The sequence below is a fragment of the Falco rusticolus genome, chromosome 5, assembly GCF_015220075.1.
Source record: "Falco rusticolus isolate bFalRus1 chromosome 5, bFalRus1.pri, whole genome shotgun sequence".
NCBI lineage: Eukaryota > Metazoa > Chordata > Aves > Falconiformes > Falconidae > Falco > Falco rusticolus.
Window position 1 is genome coordinate 64,623,906 of NC_051191.1, and position 27,144 is coordinate 64,651,049.

Genomic DNA, 27,144 nt, shown 5'->3' on the forward strand with positions numbered 1-27,144 from the left:
CAGACCAGGCAGAACAAACCTCAGCTTGTTGTTTTATTGTCTGATGGATGTCTCAAAATATGTGGTGTGTAGGTATCGTTAGTTATTTGGGAGGAAAAGGTACCCATACAAAAATGCTTTGTGTTGAAAGTCTGGAGTTCCATTTCTGACCGTTATTCAGGCAGTGTTTTTCAGTAGCCAAGTCAGGGTTTGAAAACATGCCCTCAAATTTGGATGACGACTGTGATTAATGATTGCAATTTTATCTGTGAGAAGCCAGCTTGGAGCCATTTGTAAAAATGACAGTACTGTTAGGCCAACTCTTTGCCTGCAGATGCCCCTTCTACACCTCTGCCCCTGTGCTTGTGGCTGCAGCATCTAGGGAGCATTCCTTCAACCAGCAGTCGTAAAAATGTCATCCCTTTTCTTCTGCTTGAAAACTTGCCTGAGTTTGCTTTGACAGAGAAACTTCTTGCCCTTTTTCAGATGTACTGCATCATAAATGATGCCTCACTGTCACAATCCTCTCCCTCTTTTCTGCAGTGATCTGCACTGAAAATCCTTCCCCCCCCCCCCCCCCCCCCCTCTCCCCGCCTCAACTTTGCAGCATTTCTGAGACCTGGCTCGTTGCTGTTTGCCCATTCTTACCCTGCATAGTGCTTCCTCCTTCACCAGTCCCAGGTAGGGTGCAGAGAGTGAGGACGTGAATCTGGGGCAGCTGAACCCCAGCTCCCTGTGTATTTCCGAGCTGGAGTTTTCTGGTTTGGTCAGAAAGTGTTTGTCTTCTGTGCTGAGGAAAAATTAGAATTTTCAGTAGAGAAACCAGAATTTTCTGTCAAATAGATATATTTCAAAATATACCAACAGCTTCACCAGAAGCTGTTTGCAAGCCTGGCTAGCAAACAATAATTGATCACCAGTAAAGTAGCATTGTCTCATTTTTTGAGAAATCCAAACCACTCTTCTTAACCCATATAATTGTCAATACTTCTAGTTTCACATATTTTTCATTGGAGTCTAAAAGTTTACTTTAAAGTAGTATTTATTTTTATTTTATTCCATTTTTGTGTTGACCTCCTATGAAAATCAGTAAATAATTTACCTGCATATTTGTTTTTCTGCTCCTCCCATCTTATCTTTCCATGTGTTGTTTTTTTTTCAGTTCATAGAATGCTGTAAAAAAGGAGCCAATTTGTTAATCCAAGGACCTGATCACTGCTCCTTGTTGCACCATGCTGCCAAGACTGGGCACAGTGAGATTGTGAAATACATCCTGGAGCATGGTGAGTCACAGTGGGTACATCTGTGGACAGCTGTATGCCAGCCAAGTGTCAGTCAGGTAAAACCACACTGTGCAGCTGGAAGTGCCCTCACTTACCTGTGGTCACCCTCAGCAAAATGTCCACCTGCAGCATGTGTGAGCAGGATGTAGGAACATGGCAGTAATGGCAGTGATGGCTCCAGGTAAAGGGAAAGTGTGGAAACCAAAATAAAGACAGCTTTTGAGGTGGATGGGTGTTTTCACAGTTGCATCAGATGGGGGCTGTGAAGAAACAGCGTGATGCTCTAGTTAGAACCTCTGGCATAGGAATCCTCTGAACTAATTTGTTTTTCAATCAGAACATATGTTGTAGAAAGCATCTAATCTCCATTACAACTTTACAGTGATGGAGAACCCATCCAACCATTGGTATTGTTTTAGTATATAGTAACACACTAGTTAGGAATCCCTGCATTTATTTCTAGACTGGATTTGCCTAGCCTTCCTTCCAATATTATCTCTCTGTTAGATTCAAGACCACTCGATAACAAAATGTTATGGTCTTCATTTTATATTTATATTTATAGGCTGTGATCATGCTATTTCCCTTTTTTCCTTTCAACTCTTTTTATCTTTGTCAGTAACAGGATTGCAGGCATGCTTACACAGGCTATGCAGCAATTTGTGTGTGTATGTACATTTGAGGCAGTCACATTTAGGAGTTTCTGCCTGTTGAACTACTGTAATCTTGTTCACTGGTTGCTGGAAAGTGGCATGGTAATATTGTCACTGCTTTACATGCAGAGCTGAAGTCCCAGTCATCAGCCTTCTGCACCCTAGGAAATGTTTTCTAGTCCTTTAAACATTCTTGTAACTCTTCTCTGATCCCTCTTCAGAATATCAATGGCTATTCTGACTTCTGGATGTCAAAATCAGCTTTGTTTCAGCAGCAGTGTTAGCACTAAACACAGGGGCTGCCTCTGGCAGTTGGAGTAAGTGTTAGCTAATGCTCAAAAGTTACTGCAGAAATTGTGCAGGGAGAGGAAGAAAGTGCAACTCTTAGGAAAGGAAGAAGCAATAATCCATTTGTTAACATTTGTGTTCGGGGGGGGGGGGGGAGATTTAGCTCGAGCTTGACTCCTAAGCTTAAGTCTTTACATACGGGTGTCAATCTATGGGTGTGAGTTCCTGTACTGTCAATAGAGATCTATGACTCAGTTCATTTGGTCATGTATGACAGAGGTACTACAGGAGACTTGTCCTCTCGCAGTGGAAGCGAGAGGAGGGCATTTTTAATAGCAGCAGACTTCTAGCATGATTAGCTCTAGGAGACCCTAGTCAAGGTAGTCATTGGAGCCCAGCAAGTGATTCAGCTGATGGGACGTCTGCATGGGTCTACAAGATAACATACAAGGCCTGCAAGGGACCCATGCTGGACTGGCAGCTGAAGCCCAAGCAGGCATCCCTGTCATTCCAAATGCATCCCAAGTTTTGCCCATAGGCATATCAAATGGCACAATATATCTGTGTGTGGGCAACTGAACTGTGCCCCAAATATCTCACTGAGGGGGGCTGAATTGCTCTTTTACTCTTTTATGTATAGAAAACTACATATGGATAGCTAAGTGCAGTTGACCTTTTATCCAAATATTGGCTAGTTTTCTCACTAGTCGTAAGAAGTCTTACCAGTGCTAACTACCGCCTATTTCGCTGCTCTGGATTATCTTATTAGTCAGAGTGCATATACCTGCCTCTGAATTCTGTAGACAGGCATAATTTCACTTAATTTTCTTACTGCCTCTGGTGTCTTCTTATACTGCACGTGACCTGTGCCAATTCACTGTCATGGCTGCCTCTCTAGGATTTTTCTTATACACCTATACCTTAAGTTAGTCACAGTCTGACCCAGTTACTGTTACTTTGATGAAGATTTAAAATGAGATCATCTAAGCTGGTAAGGATATGAGGAGGGAAGCCATGGGAATTTTTGAAGTAAATGGAGAAATGTGAGGGATTACGGACTGTTAGACGAAGACAAACCAGAAGGTTGAGCAAATGTCAGCTCAGTTCCTCTCTCCCGGCTTTGTCCCTAAGGATGGCAGAAAGCTTTTGCAGCTTTCCAGACATATGTCCTTTGGGCTTCTCCAAATGCATTGTTTCTTTAACATTCTCTGGGGATCAGGGAGTACATAGGACAATGCTCTAATAGAGGCCTCCTCTCTTCTCCCACCAAGCAATTAATGAAACTCATTTCTACTCTGGGCACTTCTCAGTCACAAATGAGCTCTCTTGCTGAATGATCATCATCATCATCATCATCATCATCACTATGTCCTTCTTTTTCAGTTGCTTCTCTGGCATCTGGCACCTTTTCAACATTAATTATGGTATAAGACCCAATCCAATGCTACTAATAGCTGAGGCTTTCCCTGTATCTATCTTCTCACCTCTGCTGATATCCACCCTTGATAAAAAAAGAGTCTTACTCCTGCTCTGGCAATTACCTCTGCCCAGGCACACTTCCTCTGTAGTTTGTCTCCTTCCCGTACATGTCTGGAGATAGTTAATATTAATAAGAGTTCCACTGTAAAATACCCTCCAGCATACAGCATAGAAAATGTATTATTAATCACACAGGGAAAATCTTCTGAATATCTTTAAAAAACAGTAACAACAGAAAAACAAGACAAGGCACAAACCACTGTACAAGGAATTTTAACTGCCTAGTTTGAAAATAGTGGGGTGAATCAAATGTGATATAGGAGTGGGGCCCATAGCACTGGGATTATGAAGCAGTGGGAAATGTAGTGATGCTGAGGCTGTCCTTTGTGGAGATGGCTTCATGCCATCAGGGTACATTAATATGGGAGGCTATTCTGTGATCTTGATGAGAATGATTTCAGATGGTAAGGGGAGGAAAATAACGCTTCTTAAATTAGAAAAAGCAGAGTTGAGTCACGCCAAGAGACTGCTGTGCAGTATCGCCAGATACTTAGCAGTGGACTAGCACAAGCCTGGAATAGCAGCTGAAGCACCGATGTAGGAGGTATCAGGATAACAGCTGCTTACTGCTGCAGGAACAGTTGTGTTGGCTGCTGTTGCTGAAAAACAGTTTATCCCCTGTGCAGGAAGGGCAGATACACAGACTTATCTGTTGTTCCAGGCTGCCTTCCCAAATCAGGGGTCTTTTCCTTCTAGTAGGAGGTTCACCTTTTAACATGTGTCTGTAGCCGGGCTAAGAAACACTTAGCTAGAAACTGAGGGCCAAACTCAGTAGGTATCAGAACAACATCTGTTTATTGCTGTAGTCAGCAACTGTCTCACACCCTAATGCATACACATTAGAAAAGACTTAACTGTTTACTCGCTTAACACAAACAGAATTAAGGAAAGCTTAAGAAGCTCCGCTGAAAAAAGACCTCCTAAATCATCATCTGTGTTTGGAATCAAACTTGGCTTGGAGTCTTTATCTGGCAGTTGTGACAATTTATAATTTATAACTGTTATATAAAACATTCTGTTTGCCTTCTCCTTGTCTTCCCCTCTTCTCTAGATGCTCAAATGACAAGCAAGAATTCTGTAATTCATCTAGGGTATTTTAATTTTAAACAGAAGAGAGGAAAGATATTTACAGTTGCCTTATGAGTTTGTGGTGGGAACTTCTAAGGGAACAGGCAGTCAGTAGAGCATCCCATCCTGAACATTTCTGTGACCTCAACCCTCAGCGTCCTTGCTCCATTAGATAGCATCCTCTGCTAAGAAAGATGATGCTTTCATTACTTTTAACACTGCAAAGTCAACAGTGAAAAGCCATTGGTGAGTTTGGATCTGCATCCTGACAAGATTCAGGAGTTCCAAAGAAGGCTTTTGGAAGGTGAATTTTGCCATGACAGAGATGTGTGTCATGGACAAAGTTGGAATAGTCATCAGAAGGCAACACTGAAGGAGAGTGAGTTTGCCTGACATTTGCTTGTGTGTCTAGATTTGCAGAATGTTTTAGGTTAGTGGATGTTTGTGAGGGGCCTAAGCAGAAAACAGCTTAGTTTTCCTGGAAGGCACAAGTTATAAAATAGTCTATTTTAATTTGTATGTCTAACAAATATTAGGTCAACATAGCTGAGAGACAGTTACGATGAAAGGTGTGCTCCCATAACCCAGCTAACCTCTATGTTACAGCGGAAATTCTGAGGTAAAAGTCACCAGCAGTAAAAACCAGACACAGTTAATCCTCACGTCAGGTGAAAATGAGGAGTGTGGGGTTGTGGAAAGGCTTGAAATAGTTCTGAATTTGCAGATTAATATTATTTTAAAAATACTCCCCCTTTGAAGGTAAAGGAACCAAATCCAGTTTTGTCCCTCAGATAACAACCTCAGTCAAGTTATTAAACAAAGAGGGTTTTGATAAGTAAGCACTCAGAAATGCTGATAATGTCCAGCATTACTGCTTAAAGTAAATACCTTTTTTCCCCCAGTTCTGTGAAGGACTGACAGGACAAGGGACTGGCAGGGGTTAATAGCTGTGGGTCTCCTGTGGGTAGGTGTAACCACATCCATTGGAGAGGGCAGGGTGTGCTGTGGGCCCAGAGGCTTTCAGACTGCATGGTGCTGTATATTTTGGAAATGCCTCTAAAATATGGTCATTTAGTCTCTCTCTTATGTTGTAGTGAGCTCAGCTAAAGGGCAGCTGGTTGGGAGCGTCTCCTTCCCTTCCCTCCTCCCACCCCCAGCACAGGCTGCTTTGCCTCCTGAAAAACTGGAAAGGGGCTTTGGCAGAGTGAAAGGGGGCAGAAGAAGAGAAGGAAAAATGTTAGTAATTCTACACAGACAGTCTATCGGAGATGTTAAGGGAAGAGAGTGATCTCAGCTGGGCTTCCCCTCAGTGTGTCATGCTTTTCAGCTCCTTTCATGCAAACTTCTCCCCCCTCATCCCCATCCTGCCGTTCTTTAGCCTCCCCCCCACCCCTCGCCCCAGTCTCTCTCTCTTTTCTCTCTCCGCACCCCCCCCCCCCCCCCATTTCTATCTTTTGTTTTTATTTCCCCTCCTGCTGTTTTCCTTGATAGAAATCTCACTCATGCATTTCCCTTCCGGATTTCTATTGGGTTATTTTGCCCTCTCTCTCTCTGCGCCTTGGTCCCCTTTTCTTTCTCTGCCTCTTGTCCCAGAGTAAAACAGCCGCCTCCCCGCTGGGTCAGGATGACAGTGCCGTTAGCTTTCCCAGTGCCAGCCCTTCCCACATCTGTGCAGCTTTTGTCCTGGGGCAGAGGGGGATTTGGAATGGTCGGTTGGCAGCGCCAGGGAGACTGATGTAAAAATGAGGTCCAAAAAAGAGGGGAAAAGGAATTAGGAGGAGGGCGTGAGATGGTTTAAGAGAAGCACAACTGAAAATAAAATAAAGAAGTAAAGGGCACAGCTCAGGCTGTGTGTGCGTTGGGACATTACAGCTTCAGAGACAGGCCAGAAAGAATGAAACAAATGAATCCTGGTACCATGTTGTGCTGCTAGTCAGTGAACCCCAGTGTGGCCCTTATGTATGACTGGGATGGAGTCGGAGGACTCCCGTGAAATGCTTTATTTTGGACAGTATCCAGGAGAGCACCTTTCGCACATAGGCAGGATGTACCTGGCACCTCCTCAGGTTTGTACTCACAAGCTACCCTCTCAGTCTTCAGCTCCTCTGTCCTACCCTTGCTATTTCTTCCTGCTCCAGAGCAGGAAGAGGAGCTTTCCTTCACCCTTGGCTTCCTATCCCTCCAGACCCTCTCTGCCCCAGCATCTCCTCCCTCTCAGGTCATATTCTCTAACTTTGCTCCATCCTAATGTTTTGACGCCTTTTCCCACTTACCAGGGCAAGTAACTCTATGTCCAATGCAGCCAGCCCAGTCACCTGTTCCACCTTTGCATCAGAACCTTCCTTGTCCCATCCATGAACAGAAATAAAAGTTTACCTGGCTGTATTTTTTCTAACACACTGCAGGCCATTCCTGGTTACCTATCACTGGGACGTGGCATTGCAGCAAGCCATGGGGAATTGCCTCTGATTTTGAGAGAACATGATTTTCTCCTAGGAGATGGAAACGAGTCTTTTTCTTCATCTGTGGGTTATTATTTTTATTTTTTATTTTTCAGGATTTAACTATGTTTCCTCTGAACAAGGGGCCCCACTTAGCTACCTGTACCCTCCTTCATGCTTAGGGGAGCTCAGGGGTCGTGAGTGATTCTTCTTTTTGTTAGGGAGGAGTGAAGAGGTAAATGCCAAGTGTGGAGGTGAGGATGTGTGGCAGCAGAGCCAGGGTACTGTCCATTAAAAGTTGACAGTGGCTAATGAGTTTGGAGAAATGTCATGGTAGGTGTGCAATGCCCTGTGCACCAGGGACTAAGCATGCTACTTTTTGACCACCTCTTTCTCATGATGACAGAAGATGAAGTAAAGGAGCTACCTGCAGGTCCAGGAGCTGAGGGAGCTTGTTGCCCCCTATGATACTGCATGTGTATGTTGTAAAAGCAGTGAGGGAGGACAGGCTGCTCTGATCCATTTTGACACACACTCCGAGTGAAAGAAGTGTAGAGAGGTTGTGTGGAGGCCTTTGTAAACAGGTAGTGTGAAATTCCTCAGTTTCAGGTGAGATTTGCTGTAAGCTCTTGAGGACTCTTGAATTTCAAAGTCAAAGTGTGCTGAAGAGAAATATTCATGCACAGGAAGGAAAATTCCTGTAAAGTTTCACTGTTCCTCTTGCTAACTGCCCTATACCATCTGGCACTACACTCCAGAGCAGTGGAGAGAAGAATAATAAGACAGACTGCAAAGGGAAAGGTTTTTCTTGTTTCAAATGCTATCCAGATCCTAGCCTTTCCGTATCACTGTAATTCAGTTCAGTGATGGAATTTGCTGCTATAAACATCTGCCTGTATTGAATATCAAGAACAAAAGAACATTAGCATAAATGCATTATTTTATCCCACTTAACAAAAATCTTTTCTGTTTGTCTTAATCTTACTTTCCTGATCATTGCTAACCAGTAGAGTACAGGATTTGCATATCAATATAAAGACTGCTGGGAATATTCCACCCTGATCTACATTCTGTATAAAGCTATTAAATGGAGTAACACAGGGATGTCATTCAGGACAGAATTTGGCTAATTTCAACTTCCTAATGACATTTTCCCTCTAGTACTAACAATAGATTTTAACTTGCAATATATAAGGGTTTCCAGTATATCAGCATTTTCAATGCACTGTATTTATGTGAACCACTTAATTGAGCAAGGTGAAGAGTGAGAAAATAAACTCCATGAATATTCATTCCCAGTATAATTTAGAGGCTGCTACTCCCTCGTGCTGACACTCCAGCAGTGACTGTGCATTCAGAATTTTGCAAGTGCAAGGGCTTGCACAAGCAAATATTACCTTGAAGTTTGGCGTATTTGTGCAAATTGAGCTTTCAGTTGGCTTCTTTTACATATTCTCACCAGGAATCTTCTCCTAGTAGTGGTACTCTTCTAGTCATGCAGACAAGTGCTATATGACATACCTGAATGTCTTTTGCAGGTCCATCTGAATTACTGGACATGACAGACAGTGAAACGTAAGTACAACCTACCCTGCCCTTTGCATTATGTGCATTAGCCTAGCAGATTTCTCTTGTTTTTCAAGTGCAAACTTTCAAATAAAAAGCTTGTATAATGGTGCAGCGTCTCAAAAACAAACAAGCAAAAAAAAGTCCCCCTAAACCCAAACAACCACCACCTCATACGTGGGCTTTCTGGCCTAAACCAAATGTTTCTTGAATTCCGTAAAGGGCTACCTCTCTATTGCTTCCCACGCCTCCTTAATCTTTCTAGAGGAATACAAGTCCTGCATTGTGCTTCAGCGTTTCTGGTATCTGCTTACTGACGGACCAACCTGAAGAGTAAATTCTAGAAGTCAGCAAATTACTTTTCTTGCTCTATACCTTTTCTTCAGTCCTTCCTTGATTGGTCTAGGGTACTGTGCCTTAGCTGTCCCGCGTGGCCGCAACCTGTGCAGCTGAAGATTTCTCTTAAGTTGTTAGAACCTAGATCACCTTGGTTGTTATTAATTAAAAAAGACTTTTCCAATTCCCAACTGCTCTATGCCTTGTTGTGTAATGAAGATGTTACAAAGAATATGTAAGGGACGCATGAATAATCCTGGAAAGTATATGGAATATATCTGGGAAGCAAAAGTCACCTTTTTCATAGAGGTTAAACCTACCATTCCTCACCCCACAGTGCCCTCCTCTGCTAACGGGCAACACCAGCAAGGGTTTGCACAAGGTGCTTGTGTTCAGTCCAGGAGTGATGGAGTTTGGATAGACTGCCGTTTTCTTTTCATCCAGTAGCCTAGCACAGCCACTGAAATAAAGTGGAGGTGAACATGGCTATGAGGGGTTCACTTTACAAAGGTCTCTCCACCACTAACCCTTGAAAAGGGAAGGTTCAAGCTGTAACTGGCAGCATGAATTTGTCTTTTGATCCTTAGGGGGAAATGAGCTAGTATGCCATTCTGAATCTAGTTCTTATGCAGTTGAGGCAGGTTCCGTTACAAGGTTGCCTATTCATATTTCAGCTTGCCCTGTCATGCACTGAGGCTGAAATCCCTTTATGCACTCTCAATTCCTGGGTAGGTAGGTGCAACAGTTGTCCTACTGCACATATTTCTTGTCATTTATTATTTTGGAGGTGAGGTAATGGCCCTATTTGTTGGACACTAGTATTAAGAACCTCTTTTCAACCCACTCAAAGCCTACGTTCCTCCTCTTCCTAGGCAAATCTAGATAGATTTCTTTAACCTCAGTACTCCAGTCCGTCTCAGAACCCTGTTACGCATAGCCCCAGTCTGAGTGAAGAGCTTTGCAATAAATCTGCTCCCACTACACAGCTTTCTCTTTTGAAAAGGTTCCTCGGTGGCTCACCGGTCCAGCAATGGAAGACAAACACACTGCTCTTGCTCTTACACATCCAAGAGAGCAGCATATCAGAACAAGGGCAGCAAGTGCACCAGTCATGGCTTTCATGGGCAAAATATTTCTAGGATGCATCCAAGAATGAGGTTGAGGAAAGAAATTGCAGGAGGAAATAAACACTGTTACTGTTCTGTCTGCTGTGAAATAACTTGGCCAGTTTGCAGCAGTTAGTAGAACTGGTGGTTGGGTGGGAATGTGACATTCAGTCCTTTGAATACATAAACCCTGTGCATGTTTCTTTCCCGCCCCTCAGAAGCTATTTGTGCATTGCAGGCTTTCCTACTGAGTCAAAGGATGTAGATGCTAAGGGAGAGAGTGCACAAGTCTATCTCTGCCAGCAAGAGGGAACCTCGCAGAAATGCAGCATCCTTCTCTCTCTGTCCTCTGCACCTCGTACTTTGTAAATGTACATTGGTGTGATGTGTCTCACTGCTGGTTTCTGTACTTTGGTCTAGGGGTGAGACAGCATTACATAAGGCAGCCTGCCAGCGCCATCGCACTGTCTGCCAGCTCCTGGTGGATGCGGGAGCCTCTCTGAGAAAGACGGACTCCAAGGTAACCCAGCCCCATCAACCAGTTATAAAATACTGCAGCCAAGTGAGACTGATCAGCATCCGTCCCTGCTGTTTGCATGATTGAGGCTTCCTCATGTGTGCCAAGAGCAGCTCTTTTTAAACAAGCTATTTTTATTTAGAAAACTGAATTGATTTAAACAAGTGCAAGAGACTTCAGTCCCCAACGTGGGTCATCTTCACCATAGTGAGAGCCTGGCCTCAAACTATTCGGTGCATTGGGTGTGAATGAGGCACCTCCATGGTGCGGCATTATCCTCCTCCTGTGTGGTCAACAGAGAGGCCTGTGGGCAAGGACCACCGGGAGGAGCCTTGGTTTGTGATTGCATGTGTCTGAGGCTTGATTGTTGTGGCTGACTTGCTTTGTGAGGATGGCTAATAATTTTCTTTTGCCCTTGCTTGCCCCTGTGCTCACTCATGTGACACTAACCACAACCCTTGTCCCAGTGTATGCTTGGCTGAGAAAGAAGTCTGGGCAAAATGAAACCCTAGGAATATTCTATCAATACAACAATCTGATCACTTAGGAACACGTTCCAGAAGCTGCCTCTCTGGTATTTCTGAGCGTAAGCATCCTGTGGTCAGCAGCTGAGAGGTAGAGCGTAAGCATCCTGTGGTCAGCAGCTGAGAGGTAGTTGGATCTCTGGGTTCCAGAGTCAGAAGCACCTTCACTGCAGCAAGACAGTTATGAACAATTCCTACCATGTATGGACTACGCTTGTATGGACTAGCCCATAAGGGGGAGACAGATTGTCTCTTTTTCAGATGAGAGTACTGTACATTGCAAAAAGATAATTTCTGCAACAGCTGAAATCCAGACAACAAGTGGCTTCTGACTTGTTAATCTCCATCTGCCCAGAAATCCAAGGAGCAGGAGTGGTTTCGTGGAGTTACATTAATGTGTTTCCAATAGGTTTTTCATAGTTTATGGTCAAGACTTGTGGTCCAATTTAACAGTACTTGTAAGGTAGCTCAGGTAACGGAGTAGCAAATTGATGCACTGAAAAATGTTTTGTATTTGAGATAGAATGAGACACATCCAACTTAGTTCAACTGTTGCGCATCTCTCTGCACATCCGTAGCAAAGTGTATAGTCTGTGAAGTGCACTCTCCAAGGGTTAGCTACAGTACTGTGCATCATATTCATTCACATAGGGATTGTAGCCCTTGGATGACAAATCAGTTCCTTCCAGCATGTGAGCCCTTCTATATGATGTATCAAATAGCAAGTCCTTGCAGAACTACATGATTTGTCTTAAACCACACAAGGACTTTGAAAATCTTTGGAATCTCATTACTTTGATAGAAAAAACTTGACTTAATGTCGACTTGTACAACAAATAAGTAAATTCTACAAATTTGCTTCTATCCTTCCTGTACTAATTTATTTGGGTTGTGCTTTCATTTGTTCTAAATATTTTAGCACAAGACTTTCCCTTCATGTTTCTTTATTATAGGGTAAGACCGCTCGTGACAGGGCTCAGCAAGCTGGTGACCCAGATCTGGCCTCGTACCTGGAGAGTCGACAGAACTATCAAATGGTTTCCCATGAGGATCTGGAGACAGCAGTCTGATGTCTGAAAATGTTCAGGAGGTTCCTTGGAAATCGCAACGCTGCACCTGAGGCACTGGGGCATCGTGTGAGGAAGAAGCTGATGGAATCAACATGTCTCTCACTCTCGTGGAAAATACCTGAGGACATGCCACCAGTTTCTAAGGGCTACTGAGTCTTGCCACGGAACAGTTAGGTTCCATAAGTTAGCCCATGATGGATGAGGTGGGACACTCAAAGGTCTGTGGAATCCATGGGCCACGGAAATTTACCTTTATTGCTTCCAGCAAGTAGCATGAACTTCTCCCATGTTCATCTGTACAATTTATGTAAAAAAAAAAAAAAAAAAAAAAAAAAAAAAAAAGAAAAGAGAAAAGAGGGTGTGGGGGAACCAAACTAACTGGGACATTAAAATACCCAACCAGGCCCCCTCCATCCCTACAGTTTCCTGCATTCCTTTTATTCTCCCATTCCCCTCACTTCTCATCAGTTAAATCGTGTGTGTTATCTCTATGTTAAGTCTTCACAAATGGTCAGGCAGTAGCAAAAATTTTGAGGAGCTCTGGATGCCCTTAGGAAAAACCCAGTGTTTTTGCCAGTTGCATTCCCTCCCCTGCCATCCATCCTCTTGGAAGCTGCATTGTCAGTGCCCAGTCACTGGGGAGTTTTCTCACTTTTGGAGAGGACTCTGCCTATTGCCTTGTTTCCCAGGGTGTGGGGCACAGTCAGATTTACAGCGGTAACAAACCCTAACCTCCTCGTTGTTGCTGGGTTGTATGGTTACAGTGTCCTCATGAGACAGTCTTTTTTATGGGAAGGAGCTGTATGGGATACACCACGTTGTATTGCAGAGCAGAAAGTTACCAATAACATTTCTCACACCACCGTTGTGCACGTAATGACTGACCTGATTCTGCTTAGTTTTCAGGCCTGCCAAAAAGCTGATAGCTATTTTTCACTACTTAAAAGACGGGGTTTACACTGAAAAGAGCTCTGTGCAAGGTGGAAAGGATTTGGATGGACTGACTTATGGACCCAGTCCCCTTTGTGTTATGATCAGGGGACCTAGAGCATCAGCAGTCAGCCTGGGCTTGCTGCTGTCAACAAGCAAACGAGCACCACCGCAGTTACATTGGGCATATGAAAACCTTCTTTGGCTGAACCTGTAAACTACCTGATTCCCGAAGGCAGCAAAGTTCCAGAGAGGCTATGATGAGTGGCACCTCTTTGCCTTGTTACCAACTATAGGCTTGGAAACATAGTGTTGCTTAGCCACTGTAAAGGCCAGCCGTGTCTTCTGTACTCATCTGTTCTGTCTTACCTCCAAGATTATAAACACAAAAGAAGACAAAGCAAACACATACACACAGGCGTACATAAAATGTTTGCCTTTCAATCAATACAGACAACTTAGCTGCCAGAAATAGCAGAGCTTCCACTTTGTCTGACCAGTTTCCATGAAGACACTCACGGCCCACTTTTGGCATAATTCTTGCAATAGATTTTTTACTTTTCTTTGTTGTTTCTTGTGAAAGACCCACCTATGTATGTTTTTATGCACCTTGCTAGGTGTAGGTCTGTGGTAGATGGTGATCATCAGGATTACATACAGTTTGGAAAATAACTCAGGTCATTACTCAGATAAGTTTTTCTTCCTTGGTAGAAGTTGTGGAAATGAAATTAATGCAATTCTTTTCTTTTCCTTTTTCTTTTTTTTTTTTTCTTCTTCCCCACCCCCACTCCCCACCCCCCAAGAGTGATTGTCGTGGCAGAGAGGGAGGAGCTGAAATATATTTTTTATTTTTTTCTGTTTTCAAGACTTCATTTGATATGAGCAAAGTATTGCTTTAGTGTTTCTTCCTCTGGAAGGAATCTATATATATATTTATAATCTATAGATCAATGGCGACATGAAATGTATTTTGTCTTATTTTCTGTTTTTGCCATTCTTTTTAAAAAAATAAAATATGAAAGCCAAATTCCTTCCCTTGGTAATCATCCAGGGGCTTGTGACAAAGGTCAGTATGTGTATATATTAGAACAGAATTTGGCAAATGTTAAAATAACAAATCAAGTATAATTTTGGTGTATGTGAAATTTCCACAAGGAAGAGCCTCACACTCTGGTTTCATGGTAGGCTTTGCATCATTTCTCAGCTGTGAGGGAAGACATTACTGTAATATTTCTATATATTTGATGAAAATAAGAATTATATTAGTATCAGTTTTATCTTTTCGCTTTGTTTTACTGATGTGAGAAACAGAGAAAGCTTCAGCGACACCAGGGGCTTGGTGCTGTCCTGTGCTCAGGCCAGACTGGTGCCTAAGCAGAGGATGGTCAGTGAGTCTGTTGCAGCTCCCTGGTCCTTTAGTCCCACGAAGCAGGTGGAGCAGTAAAGGCTTGCTCTGATCACAGGTAGCTTCCATAGGCCACATGTGAATTACGATAAGGGAGCTGGGTCTGGTTCCTCTCTGTCCGTAGTGGTCCTCCCCTCGGTGGGACATCCCTTCTGCCCAGAGGGAGGCTGCAGCTGGGGCTGGCTCTGGAGCAGCTTGGCAGGATGGGCAGATTTCCTGAGCTCCTTTGTGCCATTCGTGCTGCTCAAAGGAGCTCAGAACACATGAGAGAGTCTGGCTTGCCTTTTTCCCCGAAAGCTGGAGTATGATCATAGTGAGCCTGTTGTGCCTCTGGAAAGCTGCCTGTGCCGTGTGCTCAGTAGGAGGCAGTTACTGTATGATGAAAATAAATGCCAGCACTGCAATTAGGACAGGAGCTGGTTGTAAGTAGTGCCTTTATTATTCAAGGTGTCCCAAAGCACTGCACACATAATGCATTAGATACAGGCAATGTATTGTATTTGTAGATAACAGAGCATATATATTGTTTTCTGCAATGTCGCTCACACATGGCCAGTGGTATCAGGAGCTGGTTCACTGAGGGAAGGAGTTTGGGACCAGGACGCTGCAGGATTATTCCTTACCCCCTTTCCAGTGCAATGGGATTCTCGATTTTGGACGGCCACCAGCAGCAGGCAGACTCTGCACCAGTTAAAGGTGACACGTACGTATTGAATCTCTTGAGTACTTTTGGGGTCTAGCTTAGTACAGTACCATTGTGCCTGCATTGTGCAGGGCCCAAATTTCAGTGTGCAGCTGGGAACCCACTTAAATTACACGTAAAACATTTTGATTTACTAAAAGCGTCTCTTTGGTGGCTGTGTCTATTTATGTGTGTATATTACTATATATATGTATATTTATAAATATCAGTATGCATATATATAGACACACACACATGCACACACACTTAGAATTATGCCATTTGAATGACAAAGTACCTAGGGATGCTCAGCTACTGAGGTTGCTGGACTGACGAAATGTCATTTTCCATTTTAATTTTTTATTAAAGGGGACCCTTTTCAGTAGAACTGAGGAACTCCTGAATTGTTCCATTGTACTGGTTTTACTATCTCATTTTGGAGTTAAATGGAGGGAAAGAAAATATTTATAATGTTGATAAAATAAACTTACTTTTGTAATTTAATAGCATCAGTTACTCTTATTATTTCATGTTTCAATGCTAGAGGTATCTTTATGTGTTATCCAAGACTTGATGATGTCATACATTTCTCAGTAATTATAGCATCCCTTGATATTGTGAGGTGTGAGGCTGAATGACTCAAGTAAGACAGGAGTTCAAGGCAAATTTTGCCCCTTGCAAAACAGACCTCAGACTCCAGTGGCTCTTTTACCATTCCACATGATGGCTTGTCTGTGTTTTAGTGCTTTAAGATGTATGCAGGTGTTTTTACTGACACCTGTCACCCCTGCTTTTCCCCAGCAGCAGTAGAATTGCTCGGTTTCAACTCATGATGCTGTAGCCTGGATTCAGACTACATGAGATGTCCCCCGCTACATGAGGGCTGTCGTACAGAAGCACCACTGACAAAGAAAATAGAACAAAATTGATGTTTTGTTGCCATTGATCTTCCCAGCTGTATTTGCAGAGCTGATGCTGTTGTGGATGAATAGATGAGACATATGGTTTTTCTAATGGTGTGGCTGTGGGAGGTTTGTTTGAGTAGTATTTAGTGGCCTCTTTTGCTCCTTTTTGTCTTTGTCTTTGCTGTGACAGTGACATATGTGGTAGTGAAAGTCACAAATGCACAACCTCACCTAGAAGCTGGCTATTTTCCTTTCAGCCATCCCAGGTGGCTCCTGTAGGGTATGCTTATGTGTTGACCCTTCCAGTGTATCAAAAGCATGTTGACGTGATCTGACTCTGGGCAAGTGCTATGGAATGGGCAAGGTACGTTGTTAGCCTTAAGCTTGCTGGGAGTTTAATGGTACATGTATGGACATACCGGGAATTTGGATGCCTTGAAAACACACCAAGGACAATTCTGTCCTTGTACTCCATGTACTCCAAGAAGGAAGCAGTTCCTCGTGCTGATCCATCTGAAGTCTGTCATTTTCTTTCCCCCACTTTTTGCGACTTTTGAACCAGACTAACATCCATGGAGGAGTGTTTTATAAAAATGGCATTTAGGTTTGTTGGAAGTAACATTTCTATCTTCATTATACCTATTCTTTTCCATTCACCAGACAATATTTCCTCTCTTTATTTTCCTCACTAAATCTGAGCCAAAGCAATGTTGTGTTATTAGCTCCTTAATTAATCTAAAGAATCAAATGTGAGTATTTATCAGTCATTTCAGCAGTCCTGGGAGCAGCGGATCATATGCCTGTGCCTTTCTGGATACCTGTGAAGCTATAGGCCACAGTATTAACAGGGTTCACTGTGGTACTCATCTCATTTTGCTATCTTAACAACAATGTAAGCAACTATTTTTCTTAGTAATAGATAGCTACAGCTTTAAAATCCCATCATCTGTCTACCAAAATCTGTTGATTGCATCGTCAACTCAGTAATGTGCTAGAAGTAACTTGCTAGCATACTGATGAAGTGCAGGATGTTATGTGGAAGATGTGTCTCAAGCTTCAGTGCTTTAACTCCCTTTAGAAGCGCAGGATGCAGCTCATGGCTGCAATATGGAGATGCCTCAAGAGGAGCTGTACCCCAGCCCTGCAGGCAGCTCTTGGGGTGAGCAGAACATCTAGAGGAGTCAGGGTGTCTTGGCTTTTGCTGAGGAGTTACCAGTACGGACAGACTGCGACAGCTCCGCACTTGGCTTGGGCTGCTGAAAAGCAGGCCAAGTACTTCAGCAGTTTCTCACTTCTAATTCTATGTAAAAGCTGGCTGGGGAGGGAAGGACTACCCAACAGTCAGAGCAGTGACCATGGCTAAGTGTGCTCCAAGCTGTGCCATGGCGCCATGCTTGACTGGGCTGCCTACCTGAGATCCCCTGCAGGCACCAGGGCTCAGGGGCCTCCCTCTCCCTCCCCGGCATGTTTCCAGCACTGCTGCCCATGTGGTGCCCACGGAGAGTGGCCTTCTCTCGTCCCCTGTATATGTGCACTGGGGCAACACCCACACACACCTTGGCCAAGGGATTTCCTGGCCCACATATGGTGCTGTTCCTGCAAAAGGGGAAAATTCCCTCCCTCAGGCCCTGATCACACCAGTAAATTCATTACATTTGACTTCAGTGATTAGGCAGGCTTAGAGCTGAATAACCTTACTGTATTCAGCCCTCAGAGTGCATCTTGTCTCCTGCCGTATTTATAAGGTGCCACATTCCAGTCTCAGCTGCAGTTTCTTGTTTCTCAGACTGCTGGGTTTGGGGTTTTTTTTTGTTGTTGTTGTTGTTTTTTTTTTTTTAAGAAAAAAAAAGAAAAGACAAGCTATCTTATGCAGCGCACATGTATCTAGTTACCCAGCAAGTGGGGAAGACAGGCAGCTTATTTTAAAAACCTCTCATTCTGACATAGCACGTGATGACTGCTGAAGTTTAAGCAGGGGATGCCTTGCAACAAAAACATTTGTTTCAACATAAATACATCTATAATTCAGGAAATAATTTGATGCTTAACCCTCTAAAAACAGCCAACTTGTGGTCTTGGATCCTTTACAAGGAAGAGATTTTTGGGAATCTAAGAAGGCAGTGATTCTCTTGACAGGCACATACAAGAAGGTGAATATCCAAGAAAACGGAAGACTAACTTCAGAAATTTCTTTCTATTATGTTATGCTCATCCACACTAGAAACAGAGCCCTGATCTGGGAATGCTATTTCAGAGTTCACCAGTATCTTAACAGCTCCAGCATTCATATACAAAGTGCATAAAAGCTGTAGCATTTTGACATGCAAGAAATAAGCACTACTTTTAGCAATATAGTGCTACATATGTAATTGCTTCATTTAGAGCCAGCCTCCTTTTGCTAGCAAAGTGTAACACCTGGCTCTTCAATTAGTCCCTGTCTAGGAGGCTGCTTGATGTGTAACCTACTACTCAGTGAAGTGTGCGTGGTGGCAATCCAGTGCTCCAATATGACAAGTGCTGCAGCAATTATCTAGCTACTAATGCATGAACCACAGTAGCAATTCATTTCTTAGTGCTACACTTTATTTTAATGAGAAAAATGGTCTTCCAGTTCCACCTGCCATAATGATCTCCAGTTAATACTTTTTCCTCAGCCTACCACCAAGCAGAGGAAGAAGACCGAGGAAGAAGGCTGTCCCTGTTCCTACATGTATTCAGGAATTCAGCTCCTGTCTAAGAACCGGTTAAGCTTGTAGGTGTGGAGAAGAAGCTCAAGAAGCTCTTGAGCCTGATACAGCAGACATGAGTGATTTCTACTTGGCTAATTAGGCTTTAATAGATAGTCCCACTTTTCTAGGGCTTTTTTTCCTGTAAGACATTCATACAAAAAATGAAAGAAGGCAAAATTAGAAAAGCAAAGGTAAGCTGGCCCCTGGGAATGGGGACCCTATGGAATGGTTTCCATAAGCATTGCTGTTTTCTGGGTAGAGAGTTGCAATGCTAGCTGTTGAATATCACTGTAATGTGTAATTATGTAAGATAATTAGGTGTATCTACTTTTAATAAAGTGGAATGGATGGATTTCTTCTCCAAGCTTGCTGCTCCCAATATTTAAGACATTTAGCTGCAGGGGGTATTCCATTCCTGCCCCCACAGGGATCACACTGCACAGGCTGGTGGGGCACATCCTTCTATTTGCACATCTTGAGGCTTCACAACGTGGGACCTGAGCCCCAAGTTGTGCAATGACACTTCTCCCTGCTTTGTATCCATACTGGTAGTTTTCCTTTCAAATGAATGGGAACAATGCCACATCAAAAGAAATTATGGCTATGGGGCACAAAGTGAAATAGCTGTTTTTCTTCTCCTGTTCCCCACTTCAGCCCTTTTTTCCCCAGGGCCAGTGTTTTTTTCCTTGATGAGAATGGGAAAACTGTTGTTGATGTGCCTGTCTTAATAGGAGATATGTGCAGTTGCAAGTTGTCTCCTCCTGTGGTCTTGCTACTACAGTAAATACTGTCCTTATCTCCATGGTATATGGGAGACGTACGTTCATGTCAAAGCTAAGAACCAAGTGAGCTTGCTGGCAGCTAATAACAGGAAGGAAATAGAACATAGTTTTATTTAAATTTGATCTTAAATAACTTTTAGTGCTCTTTGCTTTTCCTTCCACTTTTTTTTTTGCTCTGTCCTTTTCAAACCTTCGTTACTGAAGTCTTTATTCTTTGATCACCTCTTCTTTCCTTAGCTCATGCTACCTTCATTTTTGACTGTAAAGGTCAAAATCCTGTTCATGTGCTTGCCTCTGGGACACTTCTGCTTGGCCAGTCACAGATGGCTGGATCTCCTCTGACCGTGCCTAGCTATGGGTAGGGAATATTGAAATTCTGCTGTACTAGGAATTAGTTGGATGTGCAGCACTAAAGTCACCTCTGAGGGTGGCTGTAAAATCCCATGCTTAAGCAGAGGGAAACATGATGGACTTGGGCATTTCACACCTGTGGGATTGATTTCAACCTTTTCAGACTTAATTTTAATATCAATAGGAAAAAAAAAAAATTGGGGGGGTCTACTCGCATGTTCCTTCCCTTTGTGATTTTCCTGTTAAATATTCTTTGCCTGGGAAAGTGTGATTGTGTTGCTCCATGATGTGCTTGCAAGATGTGGCAGCTGCTTCCAACTGGTGAGCAAGTGTGCTGGTGTCTCCTGTGAAGTGGCTGGCCCTGCTACTGTACGGTTTTCTGCTCAGCATGTATCTCAGAAAAATCACAGGGAGATAGCAGAGGCTTATCAGGTTTTTTGTTCCATTTACATGTCACTACAGAGTGATTCTCCTCCATCTGCCTCCTTTGATCATGCAACAGCTTTGGGAGAAAAGAAAATAAGTGGCTGAGCCTTCAAAGCACTAAGCAGCTCTTGGGAGCTTTGTCTCTCTCCAGCTTATTGCTGCTCCTCACAGATCGGGGAAGAGGGAAAGGGGGGATGCCTTATGTGCAGAAAGATCCACCCATCACCTTACTGGAAAACGTAACAACTCTTTGGAGGCTACCTATTCCAGACACCCCTCCATGTGCCAGGTGGAGTGTAAAATACTTACGGATACCAGTAAGTGTGCAGGAGCTGCCTGCCTTTAATAAGGGCTCTTCCAAACTCTTTTTGCTTTCTCTTCCTGGTGCTGGGGCAGGGGCAGCCCTGGGATGGGGATTCCTGCCTGTTTCCACTCAGAGCAGCTGGTGTGGGACTGCCCTTTGTAACGGGTGCCCTCGAGCTGCCCTCACACCATGGGTTGCATACGCTCTGTGTCCTGGAACTCTATTTGAAAATAAAGTAATCAAGGGTTAAAATCCCTTTCCAAATGGGCTTGGGAGCTGCCAGCCTTGGCTGCTGGCCCATCAGGGTGCAGTGCATTGGGGAGGGCAATATGGAATATGACTGCCAGCCTTTCTCTGTAGAACTCTCCACAAGGTGAAACGTGCTCTCACAGTGGGAAATAAAGGGTTTTTTTCTTCTGCCTGTATTATTTTGTGCTGTAAACCCTGTGCCAGCTTTTTGGAAGCAGGAAGCTTTTGAAAGATTGTGGAAAGTCTAGCCAATGATACAGCTGAAGACTGGTGTTCTGTGTCGCCCACACAAACCTTCTGGCCATCTGTGGAGGTTTCAGTGTCCTCTCCGAGTCAGCCAGCAGAACATTTTGCTACAAATGCTCCAGGCCTGCTTTGTGCTACTGTTACTTTGCTTCTGCACAGCTTTTAGAACAGCTATGGCCTTACAGCCTTGCATTGGGAAAAAACCAAGATGCGTTGTGGGGAAACGTCATTTTCCTATGGACACAAACACTATCAAGCTGCAAGTGTGTGCTAATGAAAATGCGATGTGTGTAAGGACTGAACCTGGTCTGTGAGACTGTCACTGCTGGCTCAGTGAGGATTTACTCTGAGCAAGAACTGACCTGTTGTTTTATTGCAAATCTTAAAGGTTATGCAAAAAATGATCACTATTTAATAATATATTTCTGTCTTATGACAGTTTGCAAGTCTAACTGTGTGTCACATTGTTGTGTCAGAGAACAGGGAAAACACTTGCTGTGTGTTATAATTTGTCAGCATGTCTCTCTGGAGGTACTGTGGCCAAAGGGAGAGAGCAGAAGGTAGCAAATCAAGGGTTGAAGTTTTATTTCTGCCACTGTCATTGAGTCAGATTGGATAAGTAATTTTAAATTCCTTTGCCTCAGTGGCCTTATCTGTAAAATGGGGATAATATCACCTCCCCATACCTACAGAGTAAGGCGCTTTGTGTTGTGAGGTCAAAAACTGCTGTATATTAACTATTTATGAGTTTTCTGTCATGCCTTGTAACGTTGCTCCCATATAGTATCCTGCTTCTTTTGGAACTATTTTTTGAAGGATGGTGGGAGTAGCCCTGTCCCATGGTTTTTAGTTTAGATGGCTTAAATTGAGATAATAAAGAGTGCTGAGAATGACAAGTTTCTAATGTGAGCTAGTTTGCACTTCTCATGCTTGATTACCACGTTTGAGCTATCTTGCATTAAAAATTTTAACTCAGGTGGTATTTCCAGTCAATGAAAGCATTCGGGTTGTTGCCCTCCCTCCAGAGAATAGAATTTGCTGAATTTTAGAGCAGTTGTATTCCATCATACTGAGTTCATTGAGCACAGAGTGTTTCATTTGGGAGAGCCCATCTCAGAAATACCTCTTTCTGTCACCTCTATCCTGTCATTGAGGTATCACAGTATCTTTTCCAGCAGCCCAGAAATCACCACTTGAATTTGTTGATGCTAAAGGTTTCTGGGGAATGAAGCCAAACATCTGAGGAAGCAAACCCTCTGGCCTTCACACTAGTATCTCCTCTGGCCACTTGGCAAATGAGACATTAAAATTGATAAATAACAAGGACAACAGTTAGCTAAGAGTTAGGAAATTGGAGGTGTCTCCTGCAAAAAAGGAACAAGGCTAAGAAGTTGTCATCATGTGGGATGGTGATGTGATGAACAGGCTCCTGATGGAAAGGTTGAGTTTCCGTCAGGCTATATAGTGGATATTCACTTGCTGCTTCCTGGAGACGATGGAGGAAGGATAAAGAACAGATCCTGATCTCCTCTGCACTGAATTCACTCCAGGTGAACCAAGATGTGACAGAGGACAGAATCTGGACCACTCCATAATGTATGTAGTTCTCTGAATAGAGCAGTAAAACCAAATAACAAATGCGCATATTCAGCCAGCATTTCATGGGCATCCAGAGTTCCAGTATTTGTACATATCCTATTATCTGAACCCACATCTGTTCCAGGAGTTGTAATAACATCACAAAGGGCTCTTTTATGCTGCCTGACCCCATGCATAATGCCCCAGAGCTGTGCATCATGAGGCTGCCAGCTGGCAAAAGGAATCCAAGGCATGCAGCAGCACCCATGAAATGAAGCTATATGTTTAACAGAGAATCAGGGTCCAGGTAATCAGCAGTGAGAGGGGGATGTGGGAAAGGGGAGGGATTTTTTGTAACAAAGTGAGAAAGTATTTTCTTCCCTGATTTTCTTGCATTTCCTATTTATACAAAGTATCTTGATCACTGTGTTGCTAAACAAGGAGATTTTAAACTGAGGGAAGAAGGAAATCTGTATACGGTGAAAGAGCTGATTACTGTTCCTTTTGGACACTTTTTCTGTATTGTGACTTGTGTGGAAATGTACAGAATAAAAGTGAAGAACAGCATGCCTTGGCTGGGCTGAGTTTCCTTGTGTTATTCGCTGGTGGAGCTGGGTTGCTGCTCTGGCAGAGTGAAGACTGGTGTGACTCAAAGCTGTGAAGGGTTAGAGGGAGTGGAGGAAAGGGATGCAAGGGTTCAAAATTCTGTGTGTGAGTGGCAGTACAGGGGAGGGATGGAAAGGGAGTTTTAAGCCTCTGGATAAGCCAACTCCAAGCTCATAGTAACAAAAAGGGTTAATGATACCCTTAATGTTTCCAGGGAAATCTTCTCAGTCCCTCAGTAAGCTCAGATTGTCAGCACAGCACCCAGTGTGTGCAGGAGAGATCCAGCAGAGATTAGCAGGACTGTAATGTAAGCATATAGGTCACCTCAGGCTCTTCGCTATGCATCTCAGGAGCATTTCCCTAGCACATTAAATCACCCCGCAATTATCTTAGGTTCTCAGTTTAGCACTGTTTTAGACTAACCCACAAGCATATAATGGCTCTGTGTGTTTCTGCCCAGCTGTGTGTGATTGAAGAAATTTCTGTCATGGCCATCGCTTGCTTTCTTGCCTTCAGCAGCTGCCCTCTCTGCTCCATTCAGGAGCTTCTGTGCCATTTCTGACACAAAGTTTTCGTGGCCTCTCTCCCATGCAAGTCGGTATTTCCTAACAGTTCTCTTGCCTCTGCTCTCCCATCCTGAAATTGTAGTTTTGAATAATTTGGTGATGTTTCCTTTGCCCTGTCTCTCTGCGGTAGTGCCTGCCACAAACCCACCTCCCTCACACACGGCTCTGCCTCCCCCCTCCGCTCCAAGCCCTTTGATCCTCACCGCCACTGCCAGTAGCCAGCTGTGTCCTTGTCTCCTTTAAAGGATATCTTAAGCCCCCTTTCCTGCTGTCTCAGACAGCCTAAGAATATTGTTATTAATAATAATAGTGCTAAAAAAGACTAACTATTTTGCTTGTGCAGGTTGTAACGTAGTCTTGTGCAGGTTGTAACGTAGTCGTGAGTTACACTGGGCCTTTCTGCACAGCGAGAAAGCACTGCCAAGCACAGTTCTGACGTTCATAAGCACTGTGGTACAAAGCACTAACTCCTCTGGGGTCCTTTGCAGTAACGAGCTGCACTAAATGGCTGCCAGCTGCTTTCTGGGAATGACTGTGGAGAGGAGATGCTTTTTGATGTGCTCAGAGCTGCCCTCAGAGCAACATCTGGAGGTGTTCCACCACCTGCAGGCAGAGCTTCTTGGTGTTTGTCTGGTTGTTGGTTTGTTGGTTTTGGTTTTTTTTTAAAAAAAAGAGTACAGCTTTAGATTCTACCAGTTTTGCACCCCAAACTCTTTAATGTATGTGGCCTTGCACGTGTATGTAGATCTGAAGAGAGTCCAATTACTGCTTTGCTCATTCATTATAATTTGCCCTTGTGCCTCAGCATTTCAGCTATGCTGGCTGCTTCAGGGCTGATTTGTAGCCAACTTACCCTACAAAAACCTTTCATAAAGCTGGTGAAATTCATATATATACACACACATACATACATATAAATATCTTTCTCCATAGGCTAATGCATTTTCTTAAGCGGGGCATTCCTTTTCTCATGCAACATTCCTTTACATATGAAATTTAATAACTTTCAACTGTTTCTTTAAAAAGCTAAGCCTTTCATAGTAGGAATGTAACTACAATGGAAAAAAAAATCTATGCTTGGGAGGAAAAAAAAAAAAAAAGATCATGACAGGAATCATTTGCTTTGAAAAAAACTCCAAACCCCCTGCAGTTTCACTGCAGCCAGGTGACTTCACTATTTCCCTGCAGTTAAAATGTGGTTCTTTCTCACAAGGGATCTTTTAAACTAGGTAGTGATGCTTGTAAGACATGTTGCCAAGGTTGTTAAGTTTAAAAATAGATAAATATTGGAAGCGGTCCCATAATTTCAAGGTGTTTGGTCTTTTATTTTCACATTCAAGGGTTGATAATGATACATCAGTATTTTATTTGCAGCCGTATTAGTCCACAGCAGGCATGCCACAGGACAAGGAAACCTTCAGAGCTGCTCCCTCTCTTCTTCCCTTTCTGTCCATAATCTTAAGTGGCACTAGGGATGTGTGAGTGTGTGTGTCTGTGTTTGTTAGGAACTGTTTCTATGTGAATGTGGAGTTGAAGTACGGATGTGTCAACTGCATGGATCCTGCTGCTCTCATTCAGTAAGGCAAGAAATCCTGCAGGTAGGAAGGCGAGCTGTGAATCTCAAGACCCAGAAAATAAAGATTTTGTGTCAAGATGGGTATGAAATCAGAGTTACCCACTGGGAGTTAAAGCCAGGAGGATAATCTGTAGCATGATAGGAAGCCAGGTGAGGCACTGCCTGGTTAACATTATAGAATCGCAAAACCATTTAGGTTGGAAAAGACCTTTGAGGTCATTAAGTCCAACCATTAACCCAGGACTGCCAAGCCCATCACTAAACCATGTTGATAAACGCTGCATCTACAACTTTTTTAAATGCCTCCAGGGGTGGTGATTCCACCACCTCCCTGGGCAGCCTATTCCAATGCTTCAACACCCTTTCAGTGAGGATTTTTTTCCTAATATCCAATCTAACCCTCCCATGGCACAACTTGAGGCCATTTCTTCTTGTTCTGTCGCTACTTTGGAGAAGAGACCTATCCCCACCTACCTACAATGTCCTTTCAGGTAGTTGTAGAGAGTAACCAATTTGCTATCATTCAATCAGTTTGTGCTATCTAATCAGGCAGCTAACAAAAATCAGTAGCACTGACCATCAGAACTTTTGGCTGCAGATTCATTTGTTCAACATTTGCCACCAAAGCACCTAATGGCTTGGCAAGAAACAGCAGCACAGGGTAATTCACTCTTATTTGAGAAGTTTCAGCTTTTGGATCCAGCATCCTGCAGAAGTTAAAGGAAAGCAGGAGGCTTCTCACCAAGGGGTGGGTGTAGGTCAGCTCAGGTGGATGTTCCGTTACGCTGGACAAAAAGTGGAGAACACATAGTAGTTGGAAGGTTTGTTGTTGTTGTTTGGTTGGGTTTTTTAAGGGTGATAGGAGAATGAAAAAGAGATTTTAAAATGAAATAGTAAGATTAAAAAGGTAGCTCTGAATGGTATTTTAGATCCTGAAGCCCCATTCAGCCTGAATTACCATGGATCAAACAATGCTGTTACATGATTCAGACTGGTGTTTCATGCCTAGAATTTGGGGGTTTTGTTGCTGACATAATTAGCTAGCAGGCTGAGGGTTGTGTTTGCTAGAAATAAGGGGTGATTACCTGCCTGCTTCTGTTGATGCACACATGTATCACATAAATTTCTTTGCTGACAGAACTGATGATATTCAAACATGCCCTGGTCTTTCTCACTCCATTTTTGAATATATTTTTAGTTCCAGGAGCAGTTTTGCTAATGAGTCTCACTATCATCCCTGAAGTAAGTAATATCGGGTTGCAAGGCTCCATATAAATATGAAAGGTCATTATTCTGGCTGTTCACTATTTTTCCTTGTATCTCTCTTCTGCCTTTACCAAACGTGTGATAGAAGGACAGTCACAATCAGTTGTGTGCAGTTGAATTAAGTGATTGCAGAATAAGGGGCCACTGGATAACTAACAGTTTCTCAGTTCAAC

The 27,144-nt window shown here is 43.3% G+C and overlaps 1 protein-coding gene across 7 annotated transcripts in view; it reads left to right on the forward strand.

The window, feature by feature from the left end:
• The window catches only part of DGKI (diacylglycerol kinase iota), a 233,878-nt gene extending 210,367 nt beyond the window's left edge, over positions 1 to 23,511 (forward strand). For all 7 annotated transcript variants that reach the window (XM_037389986.1, XM_037389987.1, XM_037389988.1 and 4 more), the window contains 4 exons: positions 1,142 to 1,262; positions 8,790 to 8,826; positions 10,680 to 10,779; positions 12,254 to 23,511. In XM_037389986.1, the coding sequence (XP_037245883.1) occupies positions 1,142 to 1,262; positions 8,790 to 8,826; positions 10,680 to 10,779; positions 12,254 to 12,370 (375 nt within the window). In that variant the 3' untranslated portion in view covers positions 12,371 to 23,511. The remainder of the gene's footprint in view (positions 1 to 1,141; positions 1,263 to 8,789; positions 8,827 to 10,679; positions 10,780 to 12,253) is intronic.
• Positions 23,512 to 27,144: the final 3,633 nt, after the last annotated feature.